A 17,504-nucleotide genomic window follows, 5' to 3' on the forward strand; every position below is an offset into this window, starting at 1 on the left:
ATGTTGGCATTTATTTAATGCTTTGAATAATTAGTTACATATTCAAATTGCTAATATTTCAATAAAAATTAGAATCTATAATTTTTTTACCAAGACAAGGTTAAAAAATTCCAGTGGTATCTTTTGTACAAGAGTAACAAATACGTAAGGTGTATAACAGGGTCCTCTTCCACATCTAAGTAGGCTCAGTATGTGGAAAAAGGAGTGTAGGCTGCGAAAACATGTTGGATTAAGTCAGGTGGTTGTCTACTGGGGAAAAACAGGTTTCTGCAGGCGGATCTTACGTACAGATATATGTTATTTGTGAAAAATCCATGGAGGGAACGGTCGTACTGGGGTATCTCCCGCGTGGTTTACGTGGTTTACAATGGAAGTGGGCTTGCATTGACCATTTTCTGTGGTTTGCGTAGGTTCATACTTTTATTTTGTAACTCATAGGAGTATCAGAGCCATCCCTTTCACAGGTAAGTACGCGATCATGTGATGAGTATACACCAGAGTCTACGGCTGACTGACCTCTGAGCCAGCGCAGCAAGTTTACATGTAATTCAAAATAGGGAAGAATTTCTAGTTCATTATATAATGGCGTAACAGGTTTTCACGTGTTTTCTTCCTTGAAGCATGAACAACAGTATTTCTAGAGTAATTTTTTATACACGTTTATAAATCTTTTGCATTTGATTTCCCTAGTGAATATAGTTTTTTTCTTGTCAAACATATGCCATATTTCCAATAGTTCTCTGCTGATTGCAGTGTACACGAATTTCATAGTCTGTCACTGACTGTCCTGAGAATCATTTAATTACTACTAATGAGCAATTACTTCATTCACCCATCCTCCCTCCTCCCTTTAAAAAAAGAAAAACAAAACCCTATGTAACAGCCAGGCTGTAGACATGAATTTTGCCATGAGTAGCCCTAGTAGACGATTAAGAAAAGTATATATTCAAAGCAATTTCGATTGTCAGCGCAAAGGCAATTTCAACTTCGTGATCAACCAGACTTTATTCGGACATAACAGGAGGGAATTGGTGGAAACGCACTTCCTCGAATGTCTGGTCATTTATATTTAGATGAAATATTTTTCTTTAATTTATCTTTGAAAAAGCAAAACCTATTCCATTGCGCAATAGCAAAAAGTTAACTAATGTATAAGAGGCAGTTTGTACAATAGTTTTTAAATGAAAAACTTCTTATATCCTAATGTGTGTATAGTAGAATTTCCAAACACAGGAAAAATAAAGATTATCAGTTTAATGGATAATCAGGACAGTTGAAGTGTAAACTTGTTTTCGACTTTGAGTTAAGCCAATAACTTTTTTTAAAGTAAAATGTTTAAAATAATTTAAAAGTAAATTTTATAGCTATGTACAAAACGTAGGTTTATTTGTTGCTTTCTTCTCTCAGGTATAATATATACTTCATATTTAATGAGATATGCGATCATTTCCAAAAAAATTATCATCCCCTAGAACTGAAACAAACAAAACCAAAAATTCTTTAACAGTTGTCCATAGTATAAAAACAGAAAGGGAACCATTACAACTTAATGAAAATGTTTTCATGCTTTTGAATAATTACATAAAAGATTTAAAGGGGAAAAAATTAACAGTTCTCTAGTGAGAAAAGGAGAAAAATCCCTCCTTTTTTCTTTGCTTTCAGTTTGACAAGTTTACTCAAATTAAAAAAAAAAATAGTGATAAATGAGGGAACTCCTAACAGAATCTTGTCTAGGAAAAGAGATCTAGTACTGCGCTTTGAAAAAAAATTGGCTGCATTAAACTCTTAATATAGCACGCGCTGCTGTTGCCATTAAGACTTCTAGCAGTAGCTATCGGTTCCAATCTGGCACTTTAGGTAGTGAAAAATGGGACCAAAAAAATGCTAAGTTAAGATAAAAGTAAAAATGTATCATATCTTCTGAGATTTCTTAAAGCAGATTATCAGGTTAAAATCTTTAGCTCTTAAAAAAAAAGTCTGAAAAAGACGGCGATCCTATTGTTCAAAGAACTGCACTCAAATAACCATAAAATGCATTTGGCTGATGCTGACTCTTTCCTTAACGCATTTACTGTAAAACTCCTTATATTATATGGTTAGCAAGGACTAATTGCCAAGATCTTTTATTCCATTATCCTCTGGCCTTCTAGTTTCCTTGTGTTGAATTTTTGTCTAACAAAGACTTTGAAAAGTTTAACATCATTTTCTCTTTGATTAAATGTGAGTTCTTCAGCTGTGTAGTTTTAAAAGGTAATCTGCTTTAAACTCTCAAAGTCAGTACCAAAAAGCATGCAGCCTGTTATTCCATTTGCTAATTACAATTACAAAACTTACATACACTTCATTCAAATTAAAAAAAAAAAGGAACAAAACTTTTTTTTTTTTAAATAGCACATACAAGGCACAAGAGCTTCTCAGTATGTTTACTGAAGCTGAACATTCTGGTATCAACAAACAAACCACCTTAGTCTATCTTGAACTATATCTCCAAACAGCATGCTGCTTTAGTTCATGTTGAACTAAATTTCCAGAAGACCAGATGTTGTTTGATAATTTGCATAATTTAATCTAAATAGGTAGTTTTGCTGAGAGGCATAGAAATAACACAGATATCGCTGAAGGATTCATCTAGTGACCCATCAGGAATTCTTAATAGAAATTTAGTATTTTTGCTACATCCCATAGGAGAAATAACCTAAAAAGATATTTTTTAAACCAAATTGACAAAAGAATGTCATAAGCCACGCTTTGTAATTGTTGTTACAGATTTTTCCCCTCAATTTAAGAAGACTGGAAGAGAGGAAAAATATATTTCCGGTGTATTGTAATTAGTTCTGACAAGAGTTTTCTAGCTAATGGCTTTATCAGTGAGCTTCAGCTTCAATGTCCATACTTCGTTTCCAGCAGGGAACAAGGCTAAGATTGGATTAAGTCTGGTGAAAACGGAGGGTGATCTTCACCTGCAGGCCACTGGGACTTTGTAATGAATTTGGAGTTGCAACAATTCACTCAGTCTGAGGCTGGGTTTACATCAGAAGGAACAAACAAAGGAGTCTGGTTTGCTACATCCACCTTCTCACAGGTAACTAGCAGGTTTCACAAATAAAGCTTACCGTTGTCATCTGGCTTGAAATCTCTTAAATCTCAAACACTATCTTAATCTTCTCCATTTCCTGAATCTGAAAATCAGATTTTATGTGATACATTGTGCTGCCCAAATATCTGGGTGAAACTAGCCCATGAATTTATTCCAAGGTTTTATAATAGAAGGTATTCCCCCTCTCGATTCAGAAACCATAAGTAGTGTTAATATTTGACAGGAATTTGTGATAGTTGAAACGATCTGTATACTGTATAAAAAATGTGTTACGTTTTAAGCCATGGCTCAGACAGAACCAATCATTCACGCTCTGCAAATCTAGCCAACAGGAAATAGGAATAACTGGCTAGCGCGCCTTTCTGCAGGAAGCCTCTTCCATCCGCCTGCAACACTGATACCTTGAAACGAAACAGAAAACATGAAACTATTGTTAACTATAAATAAAAAAAACTTACCAACTCATTCGTTGTTTGTTGCCATAACATCCCTTGCTCAACATTAAATACGATGTTTTCTGTGCTAGAAGTCTCAGTAGATCAGTTCTTGAATGTAGACTTTAAGATCAATGCTTCTCAAACTTTAATGTTCATATAGAGGATGCAAGATGAAGATCTTGTTAAAATGCTGAAGATGAGGTTCTGGTTCTGTAGGTCTAGGGTACTGCCTGACATCCTGCATTTCTAACAAGCTCCCAGGTGATGCCAATGTTGCTGGTCCGTGGACCAGAATTTGAGTGGCAGGGTTCTAGGATATTAATTCTGCAGTAGTCTGAAGCTAGTAGTTCAGGCATCACAGGTTGGAAGGGGGACTTAAGGAAATAATTTTGAAACTTCATTGGCATAGAAGCACAGCGTGTGTGTGTTTAAATCGAGACTGTATAAGGGAGAAGGTTGGGCAGGCTAAATCTCTAATCTACTCTTTGGAGTTCCTGGTGGTGCAAGGAAACCTTGGTGGCCTAGTGGTTAAGAGCTATGGCTATTAACCAAAAGGCTGGCAGTTCAAATCCACTAGCTGCTCCTTGGAAACCATGTGGGACAGTTCTACTCTGTCCCATAGGATCTCTATGAGTCAGAATCGACTCAGTGGCAACAGATTTGGATTTTTTTTTTGGTACGGGTGGTGCAAATGGTGAAGCGCCCCACAACTAGCCCAAAAGCCGGCAGTTGGAACCCACCAAGAAGCACCTGGCCCAGCAATCTACTTCTGAAAGGTCACAGCCTTGAAAACCCTATGAATAGTTCTACACTGCACACATGGGGTCACCATGAGTTGGTACCGACTTGACAGCAAATAACACCAACAATCTACTCTTTAGCACTGCTATGGGGTTAGGCTCATTATAACTATCTGGAAACTGCTGAACTAGGAAATATTTTATAAAAAGCCCACAGATCATTTACTAATGTAGTTCAAAAAGAGGAGAAAAAAAAAAATGAAGGTATTTAGGAATATATTTAAATTGTTGTTGCTGTTATCGTTGTTAGGTGCTGTTGAGTTGGTTCCGACTCACAGCAACCCTGCAGGATAGAGAAGAACTACTCCATAGGGTTTCCAAGGAGCGACTGGTGGATTCAGACTGCCAAACCTTTGGTTAACAGCCAAGCTCTTAACCACCGTGCCACTGGGGCTCCAGTGTAGTTCAATAAAAGGAGAAAAAAAAAAATGAAGGTATTATTTAGGAATGTATTTAAATTAGACATATCAATACCACACAATATTATTGAATATAAGTGTGTACCGAGTGAATTGCGACTCTGAGTTCCAGGAAATAAAGAAAATATTTATAAAAAGTCTGGTATCCATTAGCTATCTTAGATAAAAATTTTAAAAAATGCTATTGCCACTGGTTATGTCAAGAGAAGGAAAAACATTACATCAGAAGATCACTTGTTTTTTTCACGTCTATGCAGCTGATTCACGTTGCCACTTGGTTGGTGTGACCACTGATGTCCTATATTAAAATGTAAAATCAAGTTTTGTGAAATTTTTTACTTCAACATTGTGCTTATTATTTATTTATCAAATATTTATTGAGAACCTACTATGTGTCTCATACTGTGCAAGATGTTGGGGCTAGAGCAATGAATGAAAGAGATACTAGTCTTGTGCCCAAATACAGGAAAATCTAGATAGCTTACATGTGACATTACTATCCAAACATGTAAAACTTTTAACATATAGAAAAATCTGTGATAACACTGACCTCACAAACAATGGTACTGATGATTTGAAACTAATGATCCAAACTAATGGAAAAAAATTCTCTGAAACTTTATATTTTCCTGTGTTCTGTAAAATTTATTATTTGTGGTATTGGCTAGTGATTCATATTTTTACATTTATAGTTATAATAATTATTTCCAGAAATTAAAAAATGATCTCTTATGCTATTTAATCAAATTAAGACAATCATATTTTCACTATTCTAAAAAGCTTGGCTGCTAACTAAAATATTGGCCGTTCAAATCTACTAGCCACTCCTTGGAAACCCTATGGGGCAGTTCTACGCTGCCCTATAGAGTTTCTATGAATCGAAATCAGTTCGACAGCAATGGGTTTGGGTTTTGGGTAATCATAGTTATAAGAAGCCCTGGTGGTGCAGTTGTTAAACACTCGACTACTAACCGAGAGGTTGGCGGTTTAAACCTACCAGCCACTCTGCAAGATGTGGCAGTCTGCTTCGGTAAAGATTACAGCCTTGGAAACCCTATGGGGGAGTTCTACTCTGTCCTACAGGGTCCCTGTGAGTTGGAATTGACTTGATGCCAACAGGTTTAACCACAGTTATGATTAATCTGACCTACTGTACCATCATGTATCCACAGCTGATCCTGGTGGTCCAAAATCAAAACACTAGTCAGCTGGAAAACCGCAGGATCAGTGTTTTGCTCTTATTACATAGCTATTCATCAGAACCAAACCAAACCAAACAAAGAAACCATATGTCCGTGAAATATTTTTACACAAATCATTTTGTGCTCAATGCCACTTTCTTGCTTCTCTTAGACTTTAGGATTTCAGGTTGCAATTTTGCAATAGAGAGTTGTCTTGACAACTTCCATGTTCGACTCTTTATTTTATGTTTAATGTGACTGACAGTGCATATAGTGGTTTATTTTGTTGTTTATGGCTTTTTTCCAAAGGGGATCCTTATTGTGGTTTTTTTATTGACAGAAAGTTTATAAATAGATTATGTTATAAAGACATTTATTTAAAACTACAGGTCTGAAAAATAATTGTGGTCTAAAAACAATGATTTGGAACACCTAGCACTTTAAGAATAGCTCAGGCTATGGCGTCCTAATATGACCAAAATATGGCGATGATGGAAATTTTTGCTAACAAGATGTAATTATCTTGCACTTGGACCCAGTGAAATTCTGCTAACATACAGTCAAGGGTATGACTGGTATATGTCCTGAAGGATAGAGAAACATAAAAAACTGCTTTATCCTATGAAATGACAAGATAATTTTCATGTACAGCTGAACGTTTTAGGATCAATCCCTGCCATTTAATGCATGACTAGAAAAATGAATTTTGTTCATCAACCGATTTCTATAACTATCGAGGTAACCTACATACTAGTTAATTCTAAGATAGCCTCATGACCAGAGGCCTCAGCATGACTGATGTGATACTACAGGTCAGATAAGACATAATTTCAGTCACTCAAAAATAGTAATAATATTTATAGAAACAGTTTGCCCTAAGAGAACTGGAAAACTGTTAAAAATATAAAGCATACCAACCAAGGAAAATGTGTCTTACTTTTAGAAAGTATGAACTTACTTTGCTTGAAGAGTTAAGTCTCATTCTCCATGGTCAACGCAGGGTTGCTCATACCTAAAGAACATAAATTGGCATTTTTTGTTAGTGTTGAAAAAATAGGCAGAGATTTGTTTATTTATCCAGGAATTCTCCCACTATACTTCTAAGGGTGCCTCGTACATAGTACGGGTGTTTACAAGATGGTTATACAGAAACGCACACACACAACTGATGAAGTGTCATCCACAGCCAGTGTCACAAAACACTTTAAAAACAGTTACAGATACACAGCCGAGCAAGTAGGGGAACAAAATAATGAAAGATACGTTGAACTTGGCACTATTCACATCATCTTAACCAGGTTTCCTAATTCTTCAAGTATTGAAAATCACCACAAACCGAGTGGCTTACAACACCAGAAATATATTCTCTCTCAGTTCTGGAAACTAGAAGTCTGAAATCAAGGTGTTGGCAGAGCCATGCTCCTTTTGAGGGTCCTAGGGAAGAATCCTCCCTCGCCTCTTCCTAGCTTCTGGTGGCTCCCAGCAGTCATCGGTGTTGTCTGGTTTGTAGCTGCCTCTCTCCAATCTCTGCCTCTGTCCTCACATACCCTTCTTTTCTGTGTGCATCTCTGTGTGCCCTCTCTCCTTGTAAAAAAACCAAATCTGTTGCCATCCAGTCGATGCCAACTGACAGTGACCCTACAGGACAGAGCAGAACTGCCCCATAGGGTTTCCAAGGAACAGCTGGTGGATTTGAACTGTCAACCTTTTGGTTAGCAGCCGAGTTCTTAACCACTGCACCACCAGGGCCCCAGTCATTGGATTAGGCCCGCTCTAATCCTGTATGAACCTCATCTTAATTAATTACATCTGCAAAGACCCTATTTCCAAATGAGGTCACACTCTGAGATTCTGAGTGGACATGAATTTTTGGAGGACCCATTTCAACTCACTACCATGATATTCTACTGCTAGTACACACGGGAGCCCTGGTGGTGCAGTGGTTAAGAGCTCAGCTGCTCACCAAAAGGCTGGCGGTTCAGATCCACCAGCAGCTCCTTGGAAACCCTAAGGAGCAGTTCTACTCTGCCCTACAGGGTCGCTATCATTCCGACTATGAGTTGGAATCGACTCGACGGCAATGGGGTTTGTTTTTTTTTTTTTAGCACACATTAGTCAAAGTACCTCACAAATGGAAGTTCTTTGAAACTAATTCTAATTTTACAATAGCAGTCCAAGTCTAAACCAAGAAAAATTCTGTAGATTTATAAATGAACTGTTTCGCCACTTTTCACCTTCTGAAACCCTTGTAAAAACAAGCACACCCTTTACCAGCTTTACCCTTTCCTGGGTTTATGCCGCTCTCTGTCCAAGATTGAGAATCAGTAAGAAGGTGGCTCTGGGACTCTCGCAACATTTTGGCAGGAAATTGGTGGTTTTCAGGACTGCGAAATAATAAAAATAAGTCAGCTCTTGATAGTATCATTGAGTGTTTCCCAAAGAACAGAACTCAAACTACTTGTGATGTAATATGATTATAGAGGTACCCAAGATAAGTTGGGGCATACAGGGAGAAGGTATTAAATAACACTGACTCATGATGTGAAAAGTATTCTCTCTTCAGTTCTCTTTCTATTCTTCTGATTACAATAAGAAGATGATGATATCTAACTCTGGTAAATCTCCATTTTTAATACAGAGAAAATGGTTTCCGCTTAAGACTTTAATAGGCAATGGAATCTAGTTAGAACCTAATAATAGTATTTTATTAGCAATTTTATTTTTTACAGTTACATTCTATTTATGGCAAGTCGTGCTGGTTTCTCATTTATAACAGTGATACAAAGTTCTGTTTAAAAAATGAATTCAAATGCCAATTAAAAGACATGTATGAAAGAAAAATACTAATTTTGTAAGTGGTATGTGGATATGGAAAAAAAATACGTAGGTGATAGTAGAAAGACAAGTTTCAGAAAAACTGGTCTAGTCTAAAGTGGCCTAGCTGGTCTTGACAAAGAATTCTCTGTCTTCATTTATGAAACGGAAAGAACAATGTGAGTACTGTCTTGCAGGAATGCTGAGAAGATCTGATGTTCACCAGGTTTTACAAATCCAACATTCACCTTGGCAGGCAGGGAGTTTTGAAAGAATAATCTCTTTAAACTTTATGTTTTAAAATTTAGACAGACATGGTACATATGAATACGTTGCATAGTATGACAAAATACACATACGTTAAAATAACATTTCCCTTATAGTAAAGGCAGGAAAAATTATTGGCATAGAAACTAGTAGTGTATTTTTAGAGCAGCTGAAATGGTAATTACCAAAATGTCCAAAAGGAAAACACTTAAAAATTTTCCAAGAACTAATTTTAATATATTTTAGTTGAATGTAACTGTTCTATTTTTTAAAGGATATGTTTTTACTCCTTAATAATTACCTCATCTAGAATTTGAGGATATTTCTACTTTGTGGCCCTTTAACATCCTCTTATGAAAAATCTAGAGGTGAAATCTTCAAAATAACAAAAACAAAAACCCTCAGTGGGTCTCTGCTCAGGTTTCTATCTATTCAGATGAAAATCTCTAATTTTTATTGGTCCTCTAGAAAGGGATCCTTTAAGAGGTACAGCATACTAATTAGGTCCCAGGTTAGGGACTTCCTGCAGATTCACCGCTGCTAATAAGGTTCTGACACTCGGTGAGGATTCATTCATCCAACAATATTTATTGAATACCTATTTCATCAATGAACAAAGTCCTTGATCTGATGGAAATTTCACTATAATTCAGGAAGAAGAATAAACAAACATATATAATAAGTCAGGTGACAGTATGAGTTATGACAATAAATCAGACAGGGTAAAGGGATGTGCAGGAGGAAGTTACGATTCTAGAAAGAGTTTTCAAAGATGGCCTCTGCTGTGATGATTACACCTGAGCAGAGAGTGAAGAGAAGACACAGACCGTTCAGGTATCTGGAGGGAGAACAGGTAGGAAGAGGAGCTGGCGAGTAAAAAGGCGCTAAGGGGTATGCTTGGTATATTTGAGGAAGGGGAAGTTGGTGTGTATGCATGAGGACTGTGGGTTAGAAAGGCGTCGGGGGCCAGGGATCAGACAGAGCCTTATACATCCTGGTAGGACATTCATTGGCTTTTATTGTGGGTGAAGTGGGAGACCCGTAGAGGGTTTGGAGTAGAAGAACGACACAATCTGGTTTGTCTTAAAAGGATCACTCTAGCTTCTGAATGGAGAAGAGAACAGAGTGGGACAAACCCAGAACCAGGAAGATCAGTTGGGAAGCTGTTGAAATAACCCATGTAAGAAATGATGATGGCTTGGACCGGGGAAGCAGCCATGGAGGGAGAGAGAAAGTGTTGAGATTATAACATGTTTCATGGGGGCACCCGACAGGATTTGCAAATGGGGTAAACACAAAGTAACCCGAAGAGCGGATCTAGGATGCCTCCAGGGTTTCTGGTATGAGTACCTGGGAAAATGGGGGTCACCAGTTACTAATACAGGAAGGACAGGGGAGAATCACTGGAGGCTGGAGATGGGTGGGAAATCCTGAGCTCTGTTTTTACCTGTTCCCGGCTGTAGACGACTTTTTGACAGGTGGGTATGTCGAGGAGGTAGACAGATATACGCCTCTGGAGGACAGAGGAGAGGCCAGGACTAGCGATAGAAATTCTGTATGGGCTAATCAGGGAAAACTGGGCCCTGGGTGGCGCAAACAGTTAAGTGCTTAGCTGTTAACCAAAAGATTGGCGGTTCGAACCAACCCACAGGCACCTTGGAAGAAAAGCCTAGTGATGTGCTTCCAAAAGGTCACAGCCTTGAAAACCACAGGGCATAGTTCTACTCTACAACAGTGGGGTCGCTATGAGGAGGAACTGACTCCACAAGACATTGAGAGTTCAAGGGAAATCTTACCTGCCTGCTCACCTGCCCACTGGGGGAGCTAATTTTGACTTACTTTTTTTTTCTTTTAATCACTACATTTAAAAAATCATGAAATTATTCAGTTAACCAAAATGTATAGAGAAGACACACCTGTTTATCCACCACCTGGATTAATAAACAGAGTTTTACATGTATAATCAAAGCTTCCTGTATACCCCTCCCCAGTCATGTAATCCCTCCCTCGCTCCAAGTGGCAGCCATTGTAGTAAATTATCTTACGTTCTTTAAAAAATTTTTCTCAAAGGAATGTATAACCAAAGGACACATGAGGATAAAATACATTATTTGAAAACAAAATGAAAAAAAAAATTATATGAGGTTACTTTTTAGCTGTTGAATTCAGTCCTGCAGGAGTGGATGGTTGCTCAGGATCCTGGTTAACAAGGCAGGTTGGAAAAGAACAGCCATCACCTAGACTGTAGTAAAAATAAAAACTTATAACTGAACCATGAAGAAGACAATAGAGTGAAACTCTGTTAAAATGCTCATGTCTGAGAGAGAATATGCTATATTGCAGTCTAAATGTGTCCATCAGACACTGGGTTCAATACAGTGTTTATGTTTAGGGAGATGAAGAGTCGACTGGTTTCCACATTGATGGAAGAGTGAATCATAAAACAGTGCTTTAAAAAAGAGGCATACCTATACAGAATTATCTAACTACAGACCAACGGAACTAGAGGCTTTTCCTGAAATTATCTTTTGTTGGATAACTTTTATTAGTTTAAAACCTGAATATTTTCATAATTACTTTTTCATAAAGTACCTTGAGAAAATGGGTAGCAACCAGTACTTCTTCTCATCACCAAAAACTTGTCGCATATTTTTGCTGAAACCCAGGCTGAATCCATTCTTATCTGTTCCATGACGAAATACTGGATTTCTGAATGCTTCTAGAAAAGATGGTAGAGAAATCATACGATAAAGAACATGCCTACTAGTAACCTATAATATTTAGAAATGATCGAATTAATGAGTAAAGCTCTCAAAATCAATGGCCAGCTTCCTGTGAATACTTACATGCCAATCAAGAGCCCTGCAAAATAGGTTGTCTGTTCTATGTTTTTAAATAATTGTAAGATATGATTATGTCTGTTTTAATTTTTAAGGAATCCTTTTATTACTACAGCAGCACATGTGCACTGTACAAAATACAAGCAAGCAAAAAAAATGAAAACTTTAATCTGAATCTTTTGATAGTAGCTAGATACGTTGTTGTTGTTAAGGGCTGTCGAGTCAGTTCCAGCTCATAGCGACCCCATGCACAACAGAACCAAACACTGCCTGGTCCTGTGCCGTCCTCACAGTTGCTGCTGTGGTTGAGCCCACTGTTACAGCCATTGTGTCAGTCCATCTAGTTGAAGGTCTTCCTGTCTTTTGCTGACCCTCTACTTTACCAAGGATGATGCCCTTTTCCAGGGTCTGTCGCTCCTGATAACATGTCCAAAGTAAGCAAGATGAAGTTTCACTATCCTTGTTTCTAATGAACATTCTGGCTGTACTTCTTCCAAGACAGATTTGTTCGTTCTTCTGGAAATCCATGGTATGTTCAATATTCTTTGCCAACACCGTAATTCAAAGTTATCAGTTCTTCTTTACTCTTCCTTATTCATTGTTCAGCTTTCAAATGCATATGAAGCAACTGAAAACACCATGGCTTGGGTCAGGTGCATCTTAGTCCTCAAGATGACATCTTTGCTTTTTAATGCTTTAAAGAGGTCTTTTGCAGCAGATGTGCCCAGTGCAATGCGTCATTTGATTTCTTGACTGCTGCTTCCATGGGTGTTGACTGTGGATCCAAGTAAAATGAAATCCTTGAGAACGTCAATCTTTTCTCCATTTATCATGATCATGATGTTGTTCACTAGTCCAGCTGTAAGGATCCTTGTTTTTTTTTTTTTTTAAGGTGCAATCCATACTGAAGGCTGCAGTCCCTGACTTTCATCAGTAAGTGCTTGAAGTCCTATTTACTTTAGCAAGCAAGGTTGTGTCATCTGCATATGGCAGGATGTTAATTTGTTAATACAAATCTACATAGTATTTTTAACCAAAATGAGGCTATACTTTACATAATTCTCCAACTTGCTTTTTTCAACCAGTAAATCCTGATTTCCAATAAAGAATTTTATCTATTCATAATTTTTTTTTCAAGTATATACTTAAAAGCTGGTTTGTTCAAATGGGGATCAAATCCAGCACCATACATTGCATCTCCTTATGTCTACTTTGGATATGGAAGTTGATGTCCAGAGAGGTTGTGGGACTTGCTCAGATAACATATAAATGATAGGATGAGACTTGAACCAGATCTCCAATACCCCTTCCTTTATGCTACATTTTCTTCTTGAATAATGCTGTAATGCAAAATCTAAAATTTCATTTTTGGAATATGAACAAACAGAGAAGTGTATGATTTTTATCCATAATTTAAAAAGGAAAAATTAAATCTAGCTAGAGTCAGGGAACTATTAAAAAAAAGGGGGGGTGATTTGCAAGATCCCTAGCATTTGTCACCCGATGTTATATGGCTTTTTATAAAACTTTTTTTTAATGATAGGACCATATTGTCTGAAGGAAGTCTTTCAGTGCTTTAAGGTATATCTAGACATTTATAGAAGTTAACTTCTAGAAACAATTACTTTGATGAATTATAATTTAATTGCTCTACATATACTTTGAAATAAGATACCTTGCTAAAAAATACTTTCTTATACTAATATTTTCACTTTAACAGTATTGGCTGTAATAAGATTTCACTTGAATATTAAAAATTAACACTTTGCTGACCGTCTACTACAACTAGTCTTCACTGAATATTATAGTAATGAGATCTCAGCTTGATGTATCCTTTGAGATAAAAACAAAAAACTACCGCTGTTGTCCAGCTGACTCCTACTCATAGTGACCCCATGCGTGTCACAGTAGAACTTTGCTCTACAGGGTTTTCAGTGGCTGATTTTTCGGAAGTGGATTGCCTCGCGTTCCTTCTGAGATGCCTCTGGATGGATTTTAGCCTCCAACCTTTTGGTTAGCAGTGAGCACGTTAACCGTCTGCACCACCTAGGGGCTCCTGGAGATCATAAGGATTTACAAACTCTGGATGCATTCCCAAAATCCTAATCTTAACCTAGAAGGCTCCATATGGTCTAGTTCCTTCTCCAACTTCATTGTATATTACTGTTCTTTAGTTTACTATGCTCCAGTCACATGTATACCCACTGCCGTTGAGTTGATTCCGAGCCATGGTGGCGCAGTGGTTAAAGCTCTCAGCTACTAACTGAAAGGTCAGTGGTTGGAACCCACCAGTTGTTGCTCTGGGGGAGAAAGATGGGGCGGTCTGCTTCGGTAAAGATTTACAGCCTTGAAATCCTATGGGGCAGTTCTGCCCTGTTCTGTGGGATCGCTATAAGTCATGTGTATAGTTTCTCAGAGACTCCTAGCTCTCTCCCTGTAGGGCTTTAAAAAAAAAAAAATCGAGGTGAAATTCACATAACGTGGAGTTAACCACTTAAAAGCAGACAGTTCGGTGGCAGTTGTACATTCACAATGCTGTGCAACTATCACCTGTATCGAGTTACAAAACATTTTCACCATTCCGAAAGGAATCCCATACCCACTGAAGCGGGCATTCTGCATTTCCCCCATCCCCAGACCTTGGCAACCACCAACTTGCTTTCTGTTTCCATGGATTTACTGTATGGTTATTTCTGTGTCTCCCACTAGACTCTTTTGCCTTTGCTCACCACTGTGTATACACGATGCTTTATACATAATGGACAGTCAATACACGTATGGAATGGGTGAATCTGTACGTCACCAAGTCACAGCCCACTGAAAAATGTGGGAAATGAGAATGAGTCTTACCACGTCAGGACAGGTTGGCATTTAATCGTATGGTAAGTATTGGTGAATAAAGTTCTGTGAACTACAAAATTAGATACTCACCTAATGTAGATTTATTTTTGCTGACTAGCCAACAATGATAGCCAAACAGAGAAGACAAGCTGACAGAAAACATAGCTGCAGCAAAGAATAAAAACATAATATGGAACTTGGCTTGAGTATCAGGTAGGCCATTCTACAAAGAAAGGAAGAAAATAAAATATTTTGTCAAAGGGATAAGTATTCTCCCTACTTTTGTAAGTAAATTAGTAAGGTTTTGTTTTGCTTGGTTTTTTTTTTCTTAAATTTAGATATGGAGACAGATACATGACTTTATGTTAACACTTGGGGGAACATATATAGAAAAATATATATTTATACTTATAAATATATATGTATTTATTTCAATCTGATGATATGTATTTGTGTGTGTGGATAAATATACATATATATCCACACACATTACATGTCATGAAATTAAAATAAATGTTTACTGCAATGTAAATATATATCTGGAAAAGATATTAATATTTGGGAAATTTATTTTGTTTTGAATAACCAAAACAGAAAAACTATGGTACTAGCAGTAGTTATGTGTCTAAGTTATAACAGTGAGGATCAAAATAAAAGGAACTATAAGATACAATTTTAATTCACTACCTGAACACATTCTGTTAATATGTTACAGATTCACAAACGTTTACATAGTCTTATGATAATGCCGGAAAATGGAGATTAATCGGCACAATTTAGCCACTATTTTCATTGCCATTTTACATTACCACAAACAACAGCATCAGCTACAAGAACACAAACAACAACACACCCACAATAATGCGTCAAGCTGTTTCACATAGTTTGGAACTGACACCACCCACGGAAAGGGGGAGCAGTGATGTTCTCTCAGATGTTCACTAGGGATCATTCTTCAAGCCGGATGCTGGAAGCATCCTCGAATGCTGGGAGCTTGTCCATTCACGCGTACCTTCCTAGTGCTGAACGATGTAGCTGGCACATAGTAGGCACTCAACAAACCTTTGGCATTGAATTGAGTTCAAATCTCACATAAATGATCCAGCAGTTCGGAAAGCCTTACCATAATAAAGGATAATTTAATACAGAAATAACAAGGCAGTTCAAGCAGAGGATGGATTGTTTTTTTACCATCATTTGGCGTTCACGAGGAGTATTTCTGGATATTTAAAGTACTCAGTTTTAATTTGGTTTTGCCTACATGTAAAATCTATAAGTGCAGAAAACAAATGAGTTGCCTAGAGCCTAATCAATAAATATCTAATAAAAATTCAAGCTATTATAGAGGAAAAGTTTTAAAATAATTTTACATAAAGAAAACACTTTTTTAAATATTGAAAAAAATCTTCTTATACTTTATGTATAAATTATCTCTAATCTATGCAATCAATGTCTGAAATAATTCACTACTAAAAGTCCATATACCCCATATTTTTGGTTACCAAAAGAGTCTCCAAGGTAATGACTTACTGTCCAAAATTTGATAAAATACTGTAAATCCGTAGCAGCAATAAAAAGGCAGTATAGCAGAGAATAAGCCAAGAAAAGAAGGAAAAATTTGTAATTTGAAAATCCAACACAATTGTTCACCCTGTGAACAAAGCAAAAACAACATTACCAATGAATTTTACATCTTCCCCAGAGCTATGCTTATGCTCAAGTCGAACATAGTGTCTGGACAGATAGCATTTTAAATTTATTTGCATTTCTTTAAAAGTATAGCTTATACAATGTCTTTACACACAGAAACAAGCATTAAAAAAAATCCATTTCACTAAGGGAATTTCTATGTCTAGGTTTTTAAAATTTGATATTTAATATTGCTTTCATCAGTCATGAAATTTCTCACTGTATCTCATGTCCAAATACAAAATACAAATAAGTACATGTCTAAAAGCACACAACCGGTGAGAAACCTAATAAAGTCATGCTGATCAGAGGAATCTACTAAGCTCTTCCTCTATGCTATCTTTGGGTTTGATTTCCAATTACGCTAAACTAATTTAAGATCTCTCAAGTGTCCCCACATAAGATGAAACAGCTTCACAAACTACACCTTGCACGTGGTCAGCATACAACTGAAGCAACCAGGCGGTCAAAGCACATTAAATGGGAAGTTGGGAAAAAAAAAAACAGAGGACAGGGAGCCATACAGCTAGGGTTGTCATGCACATTTGACACTAAATAATTACGTGGCCTTGAGGAAGTGAAACAGTCTATCAGGTTTTCATTTTCCTTATCTGTAAAAGAAGCATTCCGAGAGCTAGCACTACATTCTATGATTCCCAATATGGAGCTCTACAAATTCTCAGTCCTTACTCTAAAATCATATTGTTGGGGGGGGGGCAAGAATTCAAACTATCATATTAATAAACACAAATACAACTCATTTTATAGCCACACGTTCAATCAAAACTTGCTTTTTTTCCCCATAAAAACAGGGCAATCACTGGATGATCCTGTGTAAACCTAAGTGGGAACTGGCTGACATCTTCACTGGTTGAAATAACCCTTCCTTAACTGGTTTAATGAACATATTGCATAAAACATACACATAATGCTTTCCTCTCTTCAAACGTCTTTGTTCCCTCTCTGATGCTGGTAACATCATTTTACCCTCATTAACTTTGCTAATAAACCTAAACATTTTTCCTTCTAGATTTTTTTTCCTATTTTTTTTTTTTTATTGTACTTCAGGTGAAGGCTTACAGAACAAATAGTTTCTCATGAAACAGTAGTACACATATT

The 17,504-nt window shown here is 37.0% G+C and overlaps 1 protein-coding gene across 4 annotated transcripts in view; it reads right to left on the reverse strand.

Moving 5' to 3' along the window:
• ZDHHC2 (zinc finger DHHC-type palmitoyltransferase 2) overlaps positions 1 to 17,504 on the reverse strand; it is a 67,716-nt gene continuing 50,212 nt past the window's right edge. For 2 of the 4 annotated variants that reach the window (XM_023737228.1, XM_023737230.1), the window contains exons 7-13: positions 16,227 to 16,347; positions 14,787 to 14,919; positions 11,608 to 11,734; positions 11,165 to 11,257; positions 8,206 to 8,318; positions 6,893 to 6,946; positions 1 to 3,498 (exon numbers count right to left, since the gene is read on the reverse strand). In XM_023737228.1, coding sequence (XP_023592996.1) covers positions 6,906 to 6,946; positions 8,206 to 8,318; positions 11,165 to 11,257; positions 11,608 to 11,734; positions 14,787 to 14,919; positions 16,227 to 16,347 — 628 coding nt within the window. In that variant the 3' untranslated portion in view covers positions 1 to 3,498; positions 6,893 to 6,905. The remainder of the gene's footprint in view (positions 3,499 to 6,892; positions 6,947 to 8,205; positions 8,319 to 11,164; positions 11,258 to 11,607; positions 11,735 to 14,786; positions 14,920 to 16,226; positions 16,348 to 17,504) is intronic. The other 2 variants (XM_023737229.1, XM_023737231.1) reach the window with 2 other exon arrangements.

The sequence above is a fragment of the Trichechus manatus genome, unplaced genomic scaffold (genome assembly GCF_000243295.1).
Source record: "Trichechus manatus latirostris isolate Lorelei unplaced genomic scaffold, TriManLat1.0 scaffold00099, whole genome shotgun sequence".
Lineage (NCBI taxonomy): Eukaryota > Metazoa > Chordata > Mammalia > Sirenia > Trichechidae > Trichechus > Trichechus manatus.